Raw genomic sequence first — 22,449 nt, 5'->3', positions numbered from 1 at the left:
CTAAAATCTTAGTATTGTCTCAGTCGAAATTGTGTTTGAATTTTATAATATAATCGGAAATAATCGAAGGTATAAAAGATTTCATTTTATGTTAGGGAAAAAAGCGGTGAGATGACGAAATGTGGGTAAGATGACGAATCACTAATTTTTCTGAACTAGTAACAGATATCAACTCAATGTTGAACTTATTAAAGGCTTTAGATAATAATAGATTATCTGTTGTAGATTTGTTTCAATTGGTCCACAAAAGTGGATAATATAATAAGAAATGTGTTCAGATACACTCATACATAATTTTTTAGCACTTGTTTATACGGAATGACGTAATTATAGTAGATACTTTTACTCTTTTAATAAAATCATAATATAGTACAAACGTATAGTTAAAAACGCACATACTAATGCATTCATATTTTTTATTTCTTGCAATGTAACATTTTTGTAAATAAATAAATACTTTGCGAATAAGATGACAGATGACGCATTTATACTTGCAGATTATGTTTTGCAACGTAATTGCGTTAATGTTATACAAATTAAGTTTGTAATATGTGATAGAACTGTGTACTGGTTATACTGGTAACCTGTAAGTAAATTTTATCATATGCAATTTATTGTTTTCGTTATTAAAAAAAATAATGTATTTGTACTATTATATTTGTAATATAATATATTGTTAGATAAATAAGAAAATTGGTGTTTATACAGATAAACAATAGATAGGTTAAAAATTCACTTAATTTAATTTTTTTGTTACTGAAAGTCATTTTACCCACATAGGGGAGCAAGATGATGAAATTGACACGTTCTTAAGAAAATCAAAATTTCCTAAAATTCTAATTTATTTAACAGTTTTTAATTTTTATAGTAGATACAAAAGGCTTTAGTAAATCTAAAAAAATAGATTATTATTTTTACACCATCACAGAAATTAGGAAAAATCGACAAATCTTAAGATCGTCATTTTATCTTCTTTTTCCCTATATCTTTGTTCTTTCAATCTGATGTTAAGTTTCTATTAAGTTTGTTTCACACTATACGAGGTATAGCAATTTAGGCAACAAATTTTATAAATCACGTGGTTATTCGAAATTTGTTGGATTATATTTACTTTGATTTGATTTTTATTTACTTTGATAAATCTGTTAAGATTATTAAGAATACTGTATCCTACGATGAAATCATTTTTCTTGACTGTCGATGCTACTATTTCTGATACATTCTTGATATAAGGAACGATCATAAACTGTTTTCCCCTTCTCATTTTCTTTTTTTTTCCACCATTGAGCGGATTACTCATTAAAGTCAGTTTAGTATTAAATAATTTCTTTAACCTGAGATCAATTTTGTTAAAAAAAATAGATTAATTGGTTGTCTAGTAAAAAGTTCATGCAAAGTATTTTTATTTTAAAAATAAAATTTAGAGTGAGACAATAAGACTGTTTTCTCAACCAATCCATATATTATACCAATCTTGTGACAGATCGAATGATTAAAAAGATACATATCGACTAGACAATGTTTTTTATAATCAATCAACAACATGTCATTAATGATATATAACGATAAATCCAAGAAAAGATAACGGTTATTTTCTAGTTCTCTAAAAAATTGTAATCTTTCATAAAAGTACCATGAAATTTATTACAACATAGTAAATTTGCATCGATTTTAAATTCAACAGTCGTCTGCTTAAAGGACCAATAGATATTGAGATTTTTTACACATGATGTGTGTAGTTTAAGCGCAGTCATTAAGTTTACATAATATATCTATGAGTCCATTTCACATGAAATTGATCACGCCACAGATCCGAAATAATTTTTAACACAAAAACTTCTGCCAGGATGCAATGTGTAGATCTAAATATGCTTTTTGAAATGTTATCTGACAGAGCCCGATATGCAAAATGGCTGATTCAGTATAGCAGCTAGAAGAAGAAACATTGCACAAAAAAATTATGAAATGCAGAGCATCATTATTCCTATTTCTATAAACTTTTATAAAAATGTTCAAATTTAAGATGGCGGATTTAACGTGGAGAATAGTAATAAAATAAAAAAAATTTCCCGACTTGAGGTAGAATATGTAAAACTATTTGTAAGTACAATACAAAGACAAAAATAATGTTTTTACAATGCTCTGTGATGCATTTCACAATTTTTTTTGCAATGTTCTTTTTAATTGCTATATTAAGTAGAAGTCTCTTTCTCGAGTGTTAGGGAAATGATACATCATCAATTAAAAAATTAGTAGTAATATTATAATAGTAATATTTTTACAATATTCTCTAATGCATTTTATAATTATTTTTTGTTATATTTTTTTTAATCGCTATATTGTCTCAACCATGAATATCGGATTTTGCCAGATAATATTTCAAAGAGCATTTAGATCTACATTTTGCAGAAGTTTTTCCGTTAAAAATTGTTCTGGGTCTGTGTAATTAATTTTACGTGAAATAATCACGTATATAATCACAAAATATATATAGATAGTATATATATTTTTGCAATAAAAAATTATTATGAGAGAGAGGGAGAGAGAGAGAGAGAGAGAGAGAGAGAGAGAGAGAGAGAGACGAAATAAGAAAGAATACAACAACAAAATAAAGAATAACATTGCTAATAATGTGTTTATATGTATGTATTTATTTTTATATGTAGGTATGTACATATAAGGACGTATGTACCTACATATATATGTTTGTGTATTCTCCTTTCTCTCTCTTTTCGGTTTTTTTCTTTTTACTGTATCAATTCTCTTTTTGTATTTCTTTCTCTTTTTTTTCTTGTTATCTCTAGTTAAATTTATCTTTAAAATATTCTTTGTTTTCACTATGAAACGAGACAAAAATTATATTACATAATATTCCGAGGAACACAAAGAAACAGAATGAGGGATAAAATACACACACACATGCATATATAGTATATAAATATATTGTAACCGCGCTCGCGAGCGATGGCCAACTTTGCGTCCGCCCCTGGTCACGGCCCTTCGCCGCCCGGATGTCGGGGCGACCGAATTCCGGCATTCCTCGCCAAAAATCAAACTTGGGCGCCAGGTATGTTGACCGTACCACTCTCTCTATGCAAAACAGCAAATCTACGTTACGCCGGTAAAATCGCGGAAAAAACGGGCACTCTTTAGACGACCGGAGCCTTGGCGGCTCCGACAGCCAACTACTCAGCCCTAAAATGGCAGAGGCGGAGGTTCGATGCGGGTAGATGAAATCGGGAAGGCGAGAGAACTATCAGAACAACGTAAATTAAACAATGAAATTAACGAATATATTTAACAACTGACGATATAAAATCGTAAGGCTCTGTCAAGCGGCGGCTAACACTCGCGCGCGATGCAAGCAGATAATTGCTCGGAAATATATTTTGCGGCCACGGGATATTTACCGGAAGTTATTTTACATGCGCGGAAATTCTCCGGCTTGTTTACGCTTCACCATGCGTCGCTGGGGGGGACGCCGAATTCCCGATAGAATAACAGCCAAGGGCGATCGGGACAAACAGTATCTGGAAGCCCGCACAACACGCGACGGATTCGTGCTCTTTCGTGTGCTATAAGATCCCGCGAACGATGTGCGCGACAATTATCACCAGCTCGCCGACGAGGCGATGAAAGACAAATACATTTAATTTTACGAGAGCGCAATTACACGAGGATTTGCGATACAAATGCAATAAGAATACCTTAGATTCTTCAGAACGGCAAATGCGCAACAATTTACAATACAATTAACGACCATGACTCGCGAAACGAATATAGTACGAAAATACAAGTGACTCGGCTGCGGATCGGGACGCACACCCAACGCAATTATAATACGGAAAGAACAGCACGGAGCGAACTCACGCAGGCGGTCGCGATCGGGCGAAGCAACGATACTCTAATAAATTCGTGACTGTAATCTAATGACTACAAGACCGTAGCAAACTCGTGATTCTTTTGCGAATTGCCCAATCGCGAAATCGGTGGCTTTACAATTTTTGTGACACTCGTCTCACCAAGTCGCCTCTCTTTCGTCGACCTTGTCCGGATCGGGATGACTTCCAGCTCCTGCGTCCTCTTACACGAAACTTGCAGCTTAGGATTCGGATTGCACAACACAAAACAACGTTCGCAGCTCGAGTGATTGATCCTAGATCCTGCGGGGCCCGCTCGGCGACGCGCCCCACCTTGTCTCCGATAAGCCGGGCCCTTATTGGCCGCAATTTTCCAAATTCGATTTGCGCGCGACGCGGAACGTGCATGCCGCTACTTGCTGACTGATCCAAGCGCGGTGGTCGATATTTTTGGGCCCCGTGCACGGGAATTTTTGCGCTCTCCTCTGCGGCAATTTTTCCTTACTCCTTGCCGGGCGCATCCTCCGCCACCGGGACGTTATTTTCTCCTCGACGAGGACGCACCATTGATTGCAGCTGTCGCTATCCCTGCCGGAACTTATGCGGGATCAGATTTGAAGTCGCACCGTCGGGGCACCGGCCCTGCGCGCCTTCGCTGGATCCTGAAATTCTCCTGCAAATCCCTCGTTGCTAGTTCTCTCTCCAAGGGTGTCCTCCGGGAGCGGTGCACTTGCGCACGGTTCAAATGACCACGGTGCATTTGCACACTGTGCATTTGGACACAAAAGAAATTTTATTAAAAATGTACACCAGTTATATGCACACGTAAAATTTGACCACCAATATTTGCACACGAAAAAATGCCTACTGTTCACTTGAACACGTAAAAGTTGCACACCATTCATTTGCACACCATTCACTTGCACACCGTTCACTTGCCTACCACTCATTTGCACACCAAGAAATGCGCACCGATCATTTGCACACGGAAAGATGCGCACTGATCATTTGCATACGGAAAGATGCACACTTATCATTTGCACACGGAAAGATGCACACCGTTTATTTGCACATCGTTCAGTTGCACACCGTTTAATCAAATGCATATTAAATATTCATTGTGGCTGCGTTTGCAATATGTACATGGGTTAGCGACTTGGACGGGGTGGGTGCGGAAGGGGGAGCCGAAGGCCCTCTCTTGCACCCCCCCCCCCCGTGTGTGTGTATGTGTGTGTGTGTAAAGCATTCACTGCACCACATAGATTTGCAACTTAAATGGTGTGCAATTGAACAGTGTGCAAATAAACGGTGTCTAAAAGCACCGTGTCCAAATGATCGGTGTGCATCTTTCCGTGTGCAAATAATCAGTGCGCATCTTTCCGTGTGCAAATGATCAGTGTGCATCTTTCCGCATGCAAATGATCAGTGCGCATCTTTCCGTGTGCAAATGATCAATGCGCATTTTTTCGTGTGCAAATGATCGGTGCGCATTTTTCCGTGTGCAAATGATCAGTGCGCATCTTTTCGTGTGCAAATGATCGGTGCGCATTTCTTGGTGTGCAAATGAGTGGTGGGCAAGTGAACGGTGTGCAAGTAAATGGTGTGCAAGTGAGCGGTGTGCAAATGAATGGTGTGCAAATTTAACGTGTCCAAGTGAACGGTGGGCATTTTTGTGTGTGCAAATATCCGGTGGTAAATTTTACGTGTGCATATAACTGGTGTACATTTTTAATAAAATTTCTTTTGTGTCCAAATGCACAGTGTGCAAATGCACCGTGGTCATTTGAACCGTGCGCAAGATATTGTGTCCAAAAGCACCGTGTCCAAATGCACCTTGTCCATTTGAACCGTGTCCAAGTGAGTGCCCTGTCCTCCATTGAGACGAGACGCCAGAATTTACAAAATAGATCCGCTTTGGCCACCGACTTCCGCCACACTCGCGAAGTAGCGCTTGCAAAAATCTTAACAGTTAGTGAATGAACAACACACGGGACGACACACATAGAAAATATAACATATCACGCTTTCGCATCCGCTCCCGAACGGGAGGACGCAGGACCCGCGTAATATTAACGAGTAAGGGCCGATGAAGCCCTTGTGACGGGCAGCAGCCTACAGCTGTCACGTCACAATATATATACTATATATATATTATGGTGGAAAAATACAAGGTGTGCTCTTGCGCATATGGGTCTAACAACCAATAAGAAATGTGCTCCAGATACCGCCATCTTGTCGCGGCAATTTGAATTTGGCATACGTATTATTGGTTTAACTTATTTTTGTGTTTAAATTGTGATTGTTTCGTTATTTTTACTATAAGATAATTTTTAAAAAATTACGATATTCTAATTTAATATAAATAATGCGTTTTAAAATTACTTTCTAATTTAATTTTACATAACTTTTGATAAAGTTGGTTTTTTGTTCATACAATTTTTAATGTAATAAAATTAATTCTATAAACTATTAACTATATTTAGTTCAAAATTTTTTAGTTTATACTTAATCTTGATATTTAATAATAAAAAGTAGACTAAAATATACATGTAAATTATAAAAAATAATCATAAAATAATAAAAAGTAATTAAAAAAAAATAAAATTATCTAATTTTATTTGCGACTTTTTGTAGTAACATTTGATACATTTTAATTTTAATTTAATTAAGTTGAAATACATTGTAATAGTAGAATTAAAAATAGTAGAAAAAAAGTAGAAATATATTTTACAACAAACAAAATATAAACGAATCTAAATATTTGAATTAAATTTCAAATATTTAGATTCAGAAATAAAATAAACATAAAAATAAAAAGTTAAAAGTATTTTATTTCATAAAGAAGTAAAAATTATACAAAATTCAGAGGAATAAATATTTAAACATAATATAAAGGAACTATACAAGTTATACAAAATCTTTGTAAAAATATTCTTATACATATTTCTATATATTTTATGGTTTATCATTATAAAAGGATTATTTTTTTTAGACAAATTACATTCCAAGGTCTGCATTATTTTTTTATATTTGTAATTTTTCTCATCCTTTTTTGTTTCCACTTCATAATGCAACCTTACGTGAATAAGAATAACTTGAAATTTAAGATAATGGAATAGAGATTAAACTTACTTCAGCCAGAGGAAAACATATAGCACAATGCTGACGAGATTTAAGAAATATTAAGGCCGAAAGCAGAGAACGAGACGTAGGTGTCGTAGTCGTAGTCGTAGGCAGAGTCGTAATATACTACTACTCTAGAGTCTAGAATAGTATACTACGACATGTACGACTTACGTTTTTCTCTGCCTTACTCTGCTTTTCTCTGTCCTGGAGATGCGGCAGCATACGTAACATACGCGATTTTATTAAGACGTGCGACATGTGTGACGTGCAATGTCCGACCATAGGCGGCATGGGCGCAGCCATGCCTGTGACGTTGAATATGGCCGTACCTGGTACCCTGCGCAGAACTATCCCAAATTCGTCTCAAGAACGAGCACACCTTACATTCTTCCACCATGATATATATATATATACTTGACTTCCGCTTCCGGTGACTGTGCGAGTGACAGGAGTGAAAGCAGTGTGCTAGTGTGGAGTTGCTGCGAGGAGTTTATAGGTATGAATGATAAAGAGGGTGTTTCGGAGAGGTAGTAGGGAAAACAGGAGAGCAGGGCGATAGATGAGAATAATAATTTCAAGAGGTAGAATAAGGGAAAAAGTAGAAAAAGAAAGGAAAAGTGTGGTATTTTTTAGGTTGGAACGTGGGGCATAGAGATAGGTAGAAGGGAGAACGTACGGGCGACAGTAGCGCCGGAGCAGAAGAGTGGGAATTCGTAGAAGGAGGACGGGTTTGTAAGTTAGTTGAAACGAGAGGTTAGTTTATTAGTAGCAAAGAGAATAGAGAGGGATGAGGGAGGATATAGGATTAGAAGAGAGGGTAGAGGAAATTAAGAAACGAAGAAGGCCGTCGAATGTTGAGAGATTAGGAAGGGAGAGAACGAGTAGCATGGGAAGCATAGAGGATTTGTTTAGCAGGGGAAAGAGGAAAGAGAAGGAAAGGGAACTAGAAGAGGGGGTAGAGGGAGATGAGCAGAAAGAGGAGGAAGAATTATGTAAAAGGAGTAGGCTAGGGGGAAGTCCAAAAGGGGGGCAGGAATATAATAGGGATTGGGATAAAGGGCTAGATGGTGTTAAAGAATTTTTGAGGAAGGATATTGTTAAAAAAATAAAAAAGAGGGGTGAAATTAGACGAAGGGAGGCAAGAAATAAGTAAGCAATGGAAAGAAATGATGATGAAGTGGGAAGAGGAAAGAAAGGAAATGAGGAAGAGATTAGATCTGGAAAGGAGGTTAGAAGGATTGGAGAATAGGCAGAGGAGGGAGAGATGGGAGAGGATTAGTAGCTCGCGTTTTAATAGGTGGTACGGAAAAATCAAAGGTGAGAGATTCCGAATTACTTAAAGAGAATTGAGAGGAGAGAAGATGGCAAAGAGTGGCAAAGTTCAGGTTAAATAGCGGAATGAAGGGCGCGCGTGCCACGTGGCATGCTACGCTATTGCATATGCCGGCCGCGCGCCGTCTAATTGATCAACTTTATTTATTAATAATTAAGTAAATAATAGTCTAAGCCAAAATTTTTAAAGGAACTTTTAGTTTAAAATTTTATTCTCTTTCACTCTGCAAAATAAAAATTATTCATTCTGGGACACCCTGTATATGTATGTATGTACATACATACTTATATTTATATGCGTACATACATAAGAATACATATACATAGGAATACATATATAAATATTATTACACAATATAATTTATTTACATGTGTATATAACTTACTTTATTTTACTTTTTTTTCTTAATTTTTCTTAACTATTAAAAATTTTTTTTCTCTCTCCTCATTCTTCCTCTTCTATTTATTCTATTAATTCTCTTTTTGTGTTTCTTCTTTTTCTTTCTTTTGTTATCTCTAGTCAAATTTATCTTTAAAATATTCTTTATTTTCATTATTAAAAGACAGAAATTATATTATATAATATTTAAGGAAAAGAGCATTCCCAGCAAACACAAAGTTACATGTAACGTGCTTGTTAGTCGTAATTTCCCACTCAATAATATAATTGTAATATAACACACGTGTTAGCAAAATACCATTTGATAAGTTATTATATTTTTTTAACTAAATAAGATTTAAATTAATTAACTAAATATAATTATAAAATTAATTTAGTTACGCAGGCTGCGGGTCGTATACAGCATGCCTGCTTAGCCTGCTCTTTTCGCGCACGCACTCATAAAATCGGCACGCATTTTTATCGACGGAATGGATAGGCAACCCGTTAGACTGCATTGTATTCAAGTGCAACACCCTGTACGTACCCACATGTGCACGCGCGCGCGCGCGTGTGTGTGTGTTCGTGTATTTTTTATCTTTTTCTCTCTTTTTTTCTTTATGTAAATAATGCTTTCCTTCTTTTTTTCCTTATGTTATACATAGTTCTAATAATTATTCGTTATTACTTGTATATTATATTTATTACGAGTAATTATTTAAATTATTAGAACTCCCACATAGAAATTGGCATCCAGTGGACGTCCATTAAACCTCCATAGATTCATGGGACGTCTATGTCCATGGTGGAAGTCAGATGGACGTCCATTAGAGGTCTAGTAAACATCCTTAGCTCTATTGGAGGTTTACCTCCATGGCGGAAGTTAGATAAACGTCCATTAAAGATCCAATAAACTTCTATGGCTTCATTGGAGGTTTACCTCCATGGTAGAAGTTAGATAGACATCCATTAGGGATCCAGTAAACTTCCATGGCTCCATTGAAGGTTTACCTCCATGGCGGAAGTTAGATAGACGTCTATGAGGGATCTACTAAACTTTCATAGCTCTATGGAATATTTTCTTCCATGATGGAAGTCAGATAGACGTCCATTAGGAATCCATTAAACTTCCATAGCTGTATGGAACATTTACTTCTATGGTGGAAGTTACCCAGACAACACGCTTGTCAGAATGAAAACTTTAAGAGAACTTTTTTAAGAAAACATTTAAATATCTTGGAAATGATATCAAAATGGTAACATTTATCAGAGACGTTTACTAAGAGAGATCTTTGAGATATCTCATTGAAGAGTTTCATTTAAGTTTCTTGAAAATGTTATCCTTATGACATCAGCTAAATGATATCAGCTTAATGTCTCATAAAAGATATCACAATGCTGTCCGATTTTTTAGCCGTCCATGCGCGTCGTAGTTGACTCAGAAATCACACAACACTATAACATTCTGAATGAGAGATCCATTTGATATTTAAAAAAATTATCATAAAGATAATGTTTTCAAAAATAACGGTTTGTCTACAATTACTGTGCACAAAAAATACACAAAATCTAATTGGTCATGTACAAAAAGAGTGAGTCTCAGATGCGCACAGTAACAAACGGAAACCATCCAAATAGTACAAAAATATACAATGTATATTCATTATATATATGTTCATGAATATTGGATGTCCATGGGATATCCACATGTACTTAAATTAGCAATCATAGTATATCCATTGTATCAGCAAATGCACTCCATATGAGATCCATTGTTTATTCATAAAACATACAGCTGCACGTTCTATGTATATCATAAATATATACACCTAGTGAACAATATGTTATTAAAAAATGTTGTTAAAGAAATAAAATAAAAAAATTTTTTTTTTAATTTTTATCAACAGTACATACTAAATTTAGGACAAATTTTTATTAATTAATTAAATTTAAATTATATATATTATTTTATTTTATTCTTACTTGCCGCTGGTAGGTTTGAACCCGGGACCTTAGGATTACGAACCTTGTACTCTATCTGCTACGCCAATTTGACTCATCAATATGGATACTTGTTATTGTCTACATATATCTATATGTTATAAACTGTTACAATTATATTATTTTTTATAAAAGCAATTAAATTTTGTAAAACATTAAAAATAAATAGCATTAATTTATTTACTTATTAATTTCATTGTTTTTATCTTTTTCCATAACCTTAATAATTTAATGGAAATTGCGATCTATTTAGCACTAATACTTTGAAGCTTCTAAATAGTTAATTAGATGGTTAACTATATAGATCATATATGTTTAGACTTCAAATTTTTTGCAGCGCCAAGTTTTCAAACCCTTCACCGGCAAAAAAATATACATAACTGATCCACGAAAGTAGATTCATTTAATATACACAGAAAGTACATTTGTATACATTTCGATAAGTATATGCACGTATATATATGCAATGTACATTTGAAATGCATCAAAAAATATCCTAGACATCCATAAAAGTATATTCATCCGATGTACGTGAAAATACATTTAATATGTTCATTTCAACGCGTACATACATACATGTGTGTATATATATATATATATATATATATATATATATATATATATATATGTATGTATGTATGTATGTACGCGTTGAAATGAACATATTAAATGTATTTTCACGTACAAACGATATTTTCTGATGTCAAACGCCTATTGTGTATATATATATATATATATATATATATATATATATATATATATATATACACAATAGGCGTTTGACATCAGAAAATATCATAGACGGATCTACAAAAGTATATTTATCCGATGTATATGAAAAGTACATTTATGTTCATTTCGATACGTACATGTATATACATGCAATGTACATTTGAAGTGTATCAGAAAATATCCTAAACGGATCTATGAAAATATATTCATTCAATGTACGTGAAAATACATTTATGTTTATTTCGACACGTACCTGCACGTATATACATACAATAAACATTTGACATGCATCGAAAAACATCCTAAACTAATCCATGAAAATATGTTTGTCCGATGTACATGAAAGTACATTTATGTATGTTTCAATACGTACCTGCACGTATATAAATACAATATACATACAATATACATGGAGATGTATAAGTAATTAATCCATCAAAGTATATTTATATTATGTACATATGACGTACATACATTTATATCCATCCATAAATATTCATTTTATGTATGTATAATGTCCTGTATATACTTTTCACTTTATGGATCAAGGATGGATATCCATAGAATATCGTGTGTTATTTGGGCACCAATCAAATTTTATAAATTCATCCTAACCTTAACCAACCTAGCAATCTGATTGGTGGTGTTCGTTTGTTCTTGTGCGCATCTAGGACACTTTCAACAGAAACTGGATAATAAATTCTACTATTCAATTTTTCTTAGAATATATGATCTATATAGTTAACCATCTAATTAACCATTTGAACGCTTCAAAGTATTAATGCTAAATAAATCGCAATTTTCATCAAATTATTAAGGTTATGGAAAAAGATAAATTTAACAATGAAATTAATAAGTAAATAAATTAATGCTATTTATTTTTAATGTTTTGCAAAATTTAATTGCTTTTATAAAAAATAATATAATTGCATCAGTTTATAACATATAGGTATATGTAGACAATAACAAGTACCCATATCGATGAGTCAAATTGGCATAACAGATAGAGTACAAGGTTTGTAATCCTAAGGTCCCGGGTTCAAAACCCATCAGCGGCAAGTAAGAATAAAATAAAATAATAAAATTTAAATTTAATTAATTAATAAAAATTTGTTCTAAATTTAGTATGTACTGTTAATAAAAGTAATTTTTAAAAAATGAAATTTTTATTTTAAATTTTTATTTCGTCAATCATCTATTGAGGCTCCATGAAGCTTCTACTAATGATCCACAAAACATCCGCCAGTTATCCACCGAGGTTTCGTTAAGCCTCTATCAATAATCCAGACAACGTCTAATAGACCTCTTTGATGACGTCTAATGGAGGTCTAATAAACGTACGCAGTGTGGAACTGTGGATTTCTAATGGCTCTACGTCTAATGGACGTCCACTGGAAGTTCAAACTTCCATGGCAGACGTCTAATGGACGTCTATTGGAGGTTTCATTTCTATGTGGGCTATGTATAACATAAGGAAAAAAAGAAAAAAAGCATTACTTACACAAAGAAAAAAAGGGAGAGAGAGATAAATAAAATTTACAAATAACACACAGACACATACACACACATATGTAGATATATACATCCTTCTATATACATATGACATATGAAAATACTTATATATATAAACATACTTATATATATAATCTAGACAATCTAAGACATTATTTTTTCTATAAATTAGTATGTAGAAATATGTATACGTATTTTTTTTTTTTTTTTTAGTAAAAAAGAATCTTCAAATCATTGTGGCTATTTCTGGATTATCTTGAAAGAGAAGAAAAAAGAGAGAGAAAAAGAGAATAATAAGCACAGCCATAAAAAACCTTTTTTTTTAATATATAGCCACACAAAATTGACATATTACAAACAGAATTTGACAAAAGTAATATAGAGAATGAAGCTCTACAGGAAATTACAAAGCATGCAGTATTAGGTAGTTATATAGTAACAAATGCTTGTTGCTGCAGTTATAAATATTTAGAGTCTATGTATAAAACAATATAAAATTATAAGTGTTGAACAATTACAAAAATTTTATCTATCTGGCAAAAGTAATAATATAGAAATACCTTTGTTTCTCTATTTTTAAAAAATGATTTAGCAAAGTGCCATCAAAGTTTGTGAGGAATTCAAGAAGCTACGCATATATCAAGCCAATATATCATTGTTAGACATTTAGGAAAACAAATTTGGTACATTATTTACTACTGCATTTCACTCTCTTAATCAGTGGATATTCACTGATTCGAAGTGGCATACTTATAACTGTGATAATCAGTGAATATTCACTGACGCAGCTTAAATAAGATGCTTAATACTACAAAATGCGTGATATCCGAACAAAATTACCTTTTTTAAGAAAAGGTAAAAAAAGGCACCAAGTGTGGGTATGTGCGACCCTAAGAAAAAAACTATTATATTAGGTAAATTGTCTTACTGTCCTATTGTTTTATTGTTTTTTTTACACAAATAATGATACAAAGTAAATTATAAAAATATTTGTACAAAATTTATTTATTATAACTTTTTATTAAAATATTTAATAATAAACGGGCTTAATGATCAAATAATTAAATGATTAAAATCAACCAACGGAATTATAGTAAAGCAAAAACTTGGCGTGCCCGGCTTGTTGAAACGCAGTGACCCATCAATGTTATACAATATGGAAATTATTTATAAAAATAAAATAATGAAAACATAATAACCTATTAATCTGAAAACCTTACAAAGATAAAAAAGATATGTCAAGTACATAAACGTATTCAAAAATAATACGAATAGAATTAGCCAAGTATATTTGAAAAAAAACTTAGGAAAATTCTATAAAATATATTAAAAAATTATTTAAAAAAATGGAATAATAACAAATAATGAAGCAAAAACTGATAGATAGTAAAACAATACTTAAGCCACATTAATCTCATTCTTGTGTATATATTTATTGATACCAATAACATAGAGTCTTGAAAATATAGAAAAAATGCGAGCCGGGCACGCTAAGTTTTTGCTTTACTATAATCCTGTTGGTTGATTTTAATTATTTAATTATTTGATCATCAAGCCCGTTTATTATTAAATATCTTAATAAAAAGTTATAATAAATAAATTTTGTACAAATATTTTTATAATTGGCGCATTTACTTTATATCATTATTTGTGTAGAAAAGACAATAAAACAATAGGACAGTAAGACAATTTACCTAATATAATAGTTCTTTCTTAGGGGCGCACATACTCACACTTGGCGCCTTTTTTACTTTTTTTTAAATTTCTTTTTACGATATAATATACTTACAGAAACACAAATTTGACTCGCTACTAACTTCGCACGCGTCATTAATTAACCATGAACCACTGAACTGTCACATCATCGCCGTGAAACTTGTCGCGGACTCGACCGATCAATTACGTGGAAAAAAGATGACAAACGCGTACTTCTCGGGTCTATATGACTTTTCTAAAAAAGAATTATTATTAATTGTATTGTAATTTATAATACTTGATATTTATTATCTTAAATGAAAAATTTGGATTTTGCGTCGCTATATCTCCGCTCCTAGAGCACGTAGAAAAAAATAAAAACTTTTTTTTTAATAAATCAAACCCAAGCTTTTGATTGAACATAATTAAAACTCGATTGGTTAAATTGTTATTGAGATCTGATAATCTCAGGTGCTCGCAAAAGTCGCGTACTCGCGTAAATGTACGGTCTCGCGCTGCACGTTCACTTGGCGCGAGACATTACCGTGTCTCTTGATCATTATGGAAATGATAATTATGACAATATGATGATGATGACCTTACATGGAAAAATTTTGAATTTTACATTGAGATATACCGCTTATTGGGCACATAAAGGAAGAATAAAAACATTCTATTTAAATTCAAACTATCGATTGAACTTACTCAAAACTCATAGTTTAGTCATCATTGACATTCGATAATCTCAAGTGCTCGCAATTCACATATACTTTGAGGCGGTCTCGCGCTGCGTGTTTATTTGACACGAGTCATGTCTCTTGATTTTTTGATAATGATGATTTAAATAAGCCGAGAAATATCTCCTTCACTCTTTCATACTTAAGAATTATTCATATTAAGAATTATTCATATAATATTCTTTCCTTTTTCTTTTAGGAATTGAAGTAAAAATTAAATTTGTTCACTTTTTTATCTATAATTTGTTTAGGCAACACAAGCGGTGAATCTCGCATGATAGTCCTCGGAGAAGTACCACCTTCGCAGCCAGAACAAGAGCAGGAGTCTGCACAGGATGTTGCGGCTCAATGGTTGCAATCGGAAGATCAGAGAGCTTTGTCAGCCAGCGACGGCGTTCTTGCAGCAGCAAACCGTAGGAGACAAGATGTACCGCCTGTGCCACAACCACGACAAAAAATTGCCAAGGAGAGATCTAGCATCAAAGTTTTATCTTCCAATAGGAATCGTAAGTCGCGTAGAAGGCGCATTACGGTCGCAGGTAATCATTTCATTCATCTCATTGTTATAGAGTGGGTATAAATATGAATCGTTTGATTTTGGTAGAAATGTTTAAAATCAGAAATATATATATTTAATACGCTATAAACCAACACTAAATGTTCACGTGTATAATTAATTGTTTAAATTTACAATCACCAGCATATACTGTGTGCTGACAATTCATTAGTCTTGAAACACAATTCTTAGTTGAAATGTATAATATTACAAAAGGATAATGTTAGAAATCGTTGATTTTTGATACGTCACTATGTGCGTATATAGCATACATGTTTTGTAAGATACTATGCGAATTAGAATTTTTATATAAATAATATATAATTTTTATTTGAGTACATTTTATATTTCAATTACATTATATGAAAGATTATCTTATTGAAGGTTCAGATTCTCTGCTAATTAAAATGCATTAATTGTTAACACCCTAGGAACCGACATTGGACTTTTCATTTAGACAGCATTTGTATTTAGAGATCAACAGTATATTTAGAAAAACCAACTAAAATTCTCTCTTTTCAAATGTCAATTACGGGAAAGGTTTAACCAATGTACAAGTATAAAAAGTATAAACGGAAGATAATGAGTAAAAATTCGAATTCGTGAGAACCTGAGAAAAAAATTTACTGAAAAACAAAAAATTTTCTTTAATTTTAGTAAATGATGTGTTTATATACAACTGGACACGCATTTTTCTAAATTAAAGTGTTTATTTATTTGTAGAATATTAATCTTCTATTAAATATTATTCAATAATCATTTACTACATACCAAAACTATATTATGTATTGCAGTTAATATTGAAAAACACAATGTTTATTTTCTACTTTTTTAATTAAATTTATTTGATTTTAAAGTATTTCTATGAAATAAATTGTTCATAGAAATATTTTTTGTATAAAATAGTTCTGGTACGTAGTGAATGATTTGCTTAATAAAAGATTTTTATCTTAAAAATAAATAAACCTGATTCTTAATTTTCAAAAATTCCTTTACAGTTGTATGCAAAGATATTATATACTAAATTGTCACTAATTTATAAATGATTTACTGCATGTTCATCGCAGCTTTTTTCGTTGGCATGCTCTCGGTGAGCTCATTTTATTTATTAATAAGCGCATCTTGTTTACGAGAAACCACAAGAACCCTTGCTACCTCAGGGTAGATAGTGAAGTTACCCATTCGCGGGCGATGGCCGTTGTATAATGCATGGTAAATTTAAAAAATCTGTTTACTACAAATAAGAAATTTTTTTGTTTTTACAGGATACAATTATTTTATTTAAGTAAATGTCTTTCTCAAATTCAATAAATTGTTTTTAGGAATTATTTACTTTTTATAAGTAACTTATCTATTATTTGTATAATTTTGGAAAAGTAAATTTAAACAAATATTTACTAAAACGTTTTTTCTTTGATTATATATAAGAGACCTAGATTCTATATTTTAAAAAGTTATTTACTACATTTTAAGAAGTATTGCATTGTAATATAATAAACCAAAATTAGATTTAAATAAATTTTGTAACAAGATATTATTTCTTAATTTTAATGCTCTACTTTATTATGGGAGCGTCCGAAATGGCCACGTATAAATTTGACCACGTTCGAAATGGCCGCGTTTGAAACGGCCACGTTCGAAATGGCTACGTTCGGAATGGCCACGTTCGGAATGGCCACGTATGTTTTACATAATTTCCAGTACAATGCACATGGGTTAGCGACTTAGAAGGGGTGGATGCGAGAGGGGGCCGAAGGTCATTTTGGACGTGGCCGTTTCGAACGTGAGCAAATTGAACTCCGTGCAATATTTCACGTGGCCATTCCGAACGTGGACAAATTATATCCACTCGTTTATTATTAATAAAAACAAAAAATTATGTTTTAAATATTATTTATTTAAATTAAGTAAATATAATTTTAATACATTTACCAGATTAAAAAAATTTTTTCTCAGTGTATAGATATCTTACAATTTTACATATTTATGTTATATACGCACATAGTGAAGTATCTGGTTCTTAATTAGTAGTATGGTTTATTGTTTTTTTTTGGATTACAAAGTTTCACAAAAGTTTACAACAATTCACAAAATTTCGCAAAAATACATAAAGTTTCCTAAAATTTCTAAAATACTAGATCTAAATGCGACTTTACTTAGCCTACGCACCTAGGATCAACGGGCAGACCTGGATGCGATTTATTCGCCTCCAAACCCATCCGCACCGCCGCTCCTATCGCCGCCTCGCCCGGGACTTCCGTTTCCTCTTGCATTGTTCAATCCGTCTTACTCTTAAGACCTCTCTTAACTTTATTTTATTCATCGGTCCATAGCCGAATTCTTTTGGCCCAACTATCTCTCTTTCTACACTCCTCTCATTCTCCCCCTCACTATCACATCCTCCTCTCTCACCCCCCTCTTACTCTACCCCCGGTTGGGTACTTTTCTCTCTCGGTCTCCCTCCCCAACACCCACCCCCATCATTTCTTCTCCCCCTTCTGTCTTCTTTTCTTTTTTAGTATCCTTATTCACTCTTCCCTCTCTCCCTCCTCCTCCAACATCCATTCCACCGCCTCCTGTCAACTTCCTCCCCTTCTCCTCCAGTCTCGGCAATCTTTCCATACATGCTCCCACCCATTCCACTGCCCCTCCCCGCATAGTCTACACTTCCTTTTCTTTTCCTCCTCCCAATACCTGCTCTCCCTAACCTCGTTTTCCAATCTAAATCTGGCTATTCTCCTCCATCTGTTTTCTCTCCATTTTTTCTTTAAATACCCTGGAATTCCATCTTTTTTTACCCTCCAGTACCATCCATTATATTCCGAATTCCTTATCCTTTTCCTTCGTTCCTTTCTTTGCATGTCTTTATCCACTTCTTTGATCCTATTGAATCATCCTTTCTCTTTCTCCCTTAATTCTATCTCTTCTATCCTAAAGTCTTTCTTCTCAAAAAACCCTTTTTTTCCTCCTCTCGACTGGTTCCTGCTCTTCCTTACCCTTCCTCTTATTTCCCTCCAGCAAGCTCTTGCCAATTCACTTCCCAATCCCTTCTCTAACCTTTTTTCATATCCCCAAGCCCGACTTCCCGCCCTTCCTCTTAATCTCTTTTTCTGCTCCTCCCTTACCATATACCGCGGTGTATTTCTATCCACCCCCACACCCACCTCAAGTACTTCTTTTCCATTTTTCCATCCCTTCCCTCTCCTTTTACCTCCAAATCTCCCCTCCATTACCGTCCGCACCAATCTATTGAAAAGCCGCAGCTTTCTCCCCCAAATCTCCTCTTTCCGTTTGAAACCCGTCTGGTTTTGCGGGATAATCCCTTTACTTTCTATCTCTTCTTCTAGTTTCCCTACCAAAATCGTCGTGTATATTTTATACAGTGTAGGCATCAGGGTAATCCCTCTGTACTCTTGTACCTTCTTCTCCTCCCCCTTCTTTATTATTGGTATGATTATTCTTTCTCTCCAACCCTCCGGCCATACCTCATCTCTCCAGACCTGTTACAGAATATCCAAATCCAATTTCCTTCTTCCTTTTCTCACCCCATATCTCCACGCTTTGCTTGGAATCTAAATCTGCCGCTTTTTCTTTTTTTAATTTACTTAGCACTCTTCTTAACTCTTCCCTTCCAATATCTACCTCCCCACCTATCCTTCCTCTCCCGCTCCATTCACCACCCTTCCTTTCCCTTCATCCCCCCAATAATCTCATGAAGTACTCTTTCCATTCCTCCATAGCAATCCTCTCGTTTACTTTTCTTCTCTTCCGTCTTTCCCTGTTTACAATCTCCCATACGTCTGTCTCTCTTCTAGCCTCCTCCACCTGCCTCTCCCACTTGTCATTCTCTTCCTTCTTTCTTTCACATAATTCTTTGTATTCCTTTTTCTTTTTTCTATAGGTTTCTATCTCTCCCACCCCTCTTTTCCATTTTCTCAGCCCTCTCCTCACTTCCCCTTTTTTCTCCTTACAGTCCTTCCCACCATCTTCTACATCTAGCTATTCCTCTCTCCCTCTCCACTTCTTTTATCGACACCCTTATCTTTTCCTCTAACTCTTCCGGCCCCTCCTCTTCTTCACTCCATCTCATCTTTCCCATCCTTTTCCTAAATGTCTCGCGTCCCTATCCCATACTTTTCTCTGTCACCTTTCCTCTCTCTTTCTCTCCTTCCACCCTTCCTTATTTCCTTTTATTGTTACCTCTAACGGTTGATGATCCGAATCTATGGACTCTTCTATCTTCGAACTTCTTATTCTTTCCTTCGCCTCTCCATTTCCCATCACATAATCAATGATTATGCACCCCTTCTCTCCCGTAAATGTGTATTTGTTAGTGTTAGTGTTTGTTGGGTGACGAATTGTGGAAAGAGTCGATATGGAAAGATTGACTTTATTACCGCGTTTTTACATAGCACGACGAGCAGTTGCCTTTTAGGCTGCTTGCTTAGAACTGACTGACGCAATGCATTTTTCCGCTCGCATTCGGCCGCACGACGTTTTCCCCCACTCCCTACTCTCTTTTGTTTTTTGAACAGCGTCTAGATTTCGTATAGCTTGCTTTACAAAACGCTTCTGTGTCTGGTCTTCACACCGACTTTCTTTAAGGGGTTACACCAACCTAGACGGTCGAAAAACAGGCCTAACTTTGATATTTTATTCCTCCTAAACGGGTAGTGGGAATTAAATGAAATTTTGGGTGATTATTGACTTATGTTTCGACAATATAAAAAAATTTTTTTTATTAAACAATGGCGACGGAAAGCAGAAATATGGCCGCCGACACACATTGAGGTTTGGAAAAACGCATTTTGCGGTGACCACTGTCCCGTCTAAACGATCCATCTGAAACAAAAAAACAAAATGGTGTTTTTAAGTTAACAGTAGTGGTTTGTCGGTGACGATCGCCGATTGTCGATTTTATCGTTTGTTACAAAATGGCGATGAGTTGAAGTTAAAATTAAAAAAAAAAACGAAAAATTTTTGTCCTTTTCATTTTTTTATTTTTTAATGAAGACCGATTAAAAAAAAAAAAGATCGTCACCGACAAAAGAATGTTTCTGAGAGTATTGTGTAAAAATTTGAAAACGATCTATCCATTAGTTTTTGAGATCTGGTGGTCACCGACTTTGAAAACCATGTTTTGAGAAAAACGCGTTTAAAGTTTCAAGTTTAGTTCTACTATTGTTAATAGCCGAATTTTGCACTTTACCTCTAGTCGACAATTCTGGGGCCATATGAGATTCCTTCCACATCAATAACAGCAGTGCTTTGTGAAGACTTTTGTTGACAGCGAGCAATCTTTTCTTCGCGCATCGCCTTCTGCGCTCGTACTTCGGCCACATTGATGCGCGCTCGGTCTTGATTTTCGCAATATGCAGCACAATTCTTTTATTATCATTAATAAATATGCGGCAGCATCTTCATTAAATGTGTATGCAGCAATATTGGCAGCAATTTGCACAACGTGTGCACCGCTGTGCTGCACTTTTGGCGCTATGCGCCAAATCAGATTATTCAAACTTTCGTTAACGTTTTGCGTAAATCCACCGACGCATTTCTCCAGTAAATTATCACTAGAAAGTTGTTTTCAAATATTGGACGAATGGCTTTAATCACATCATCGTCCAGTGGCGATTTATGTTGATATTGCTCCAATTCGAGCACTCGAACGCTCGATCCTGTTTTACTCAACTCTCTGTAATTCCGGCATTTTTTCAGATATCAACATAAAACTTTCAGGATATATTCTCGAAACTTGAAGCTTCAAGAAAATGTAATAAAAAAAAAATCGAATTTTTTTTTCCGCTAGGTTGGTGTAACCCCTTAACACTCTCCCTAAGACCATACACAAAAACGAGAGAAGGTTACTTAGCGCAATAAACGTTTTTTATCTACGAGTCCTAACATCTGTCGCATTGATTCAAACTTAGGCCTCGCAAGTGGTTTCGTTAGAATATCTGCGCACTGTTTTTCGCTTTCTATATATATTATATCAATTTTGCCCTTTTCATAAAGATCTCGCACAAAGTGATATTTAATATCTATATGCTTACTTCGTTGGTGAAATTCAGGATTCTTTGCAAGTTTGATCGCACTGATATTGTCGACGTACAAAACATTTTTCTCATTGTTCATACCGATTTCACTTAACAGTCGCGTAATCCATACTATTTCTTTTGCTGCCTGGGCTGCACTTACATATTCAGCCTCAGTAGTTGACAGTACAACACTTTGTTGTTTTTTGCTCTGCCAAGTTACTGCATCGCTAAATTTACACAGAACACCGGTTGTCGATTTTTTCGTTACTTTATCGCCCGCGAAATCCGCATCACTGTAGCATTCGAATTTCTCGCTAGTCTTATAGTATAAACTTACATTGCTTGTATTCTTTAGATATCTCATTATTCGTTTTACTAAGCGCCAGTGTGCATTCGTTGGATTTTCTAATGCTCTCGAAGCTACATTAATGGCGAACGCTATGTCGGGCCTAGTGTCTACCTGCAGATACATTAAATGCCC

The 22,449-nt window shown here is 34.3% G+C and overlaps 1 protein-coding gene across 7 annotated transcripts in view; it reads left to right on the top strand.

Annotated features, from left to right (window-relative positions):
* Nucleotides 1–22,449, top strand: part of LOC105836759 (protein spire homolog 1) — a 325,078-nt gene that overhangs the window by 169,813 nt on the left and 132,816 nt on the right. For 6 of the 7 annotated variants that reach the window (XM_036285176.1, XM_036285175.1, XM_036285174.1 and 3 more), the window contains one exon: nt 15,626–15,913. In XM_036285176.1, the coding sequence (XP_036141069.1) occupies nt 15,626–15,913 (288 nt within the window). The remainder of the gene's footprint in view (nt 1–15,625; nt 15,914–22,449) is intronic. The other variant, XM_036285177.1, reaches the window with a different exon arrangement.

The sequence above is a fragment of the Monomorium pharaonis genome, chromosome 4 (genome assembly GCF_013373865.1).
Source record: "Monomorium pharaonis isolate MP-MQ-018 chromosome 4, ASM1337386v2, whole genome shotgun sequence".
NCBI lineage: Eukaryota > Metazoa > Arthropoda > Insecta > Hymenoptera > Formicidae > Monomorium > Monomorium pharaonis.
The sequence above is the reverse complement of the archived record's forward strand: the minus strand, read 5'-3'. Positions and strand labels throughout refer to the sequence as shown.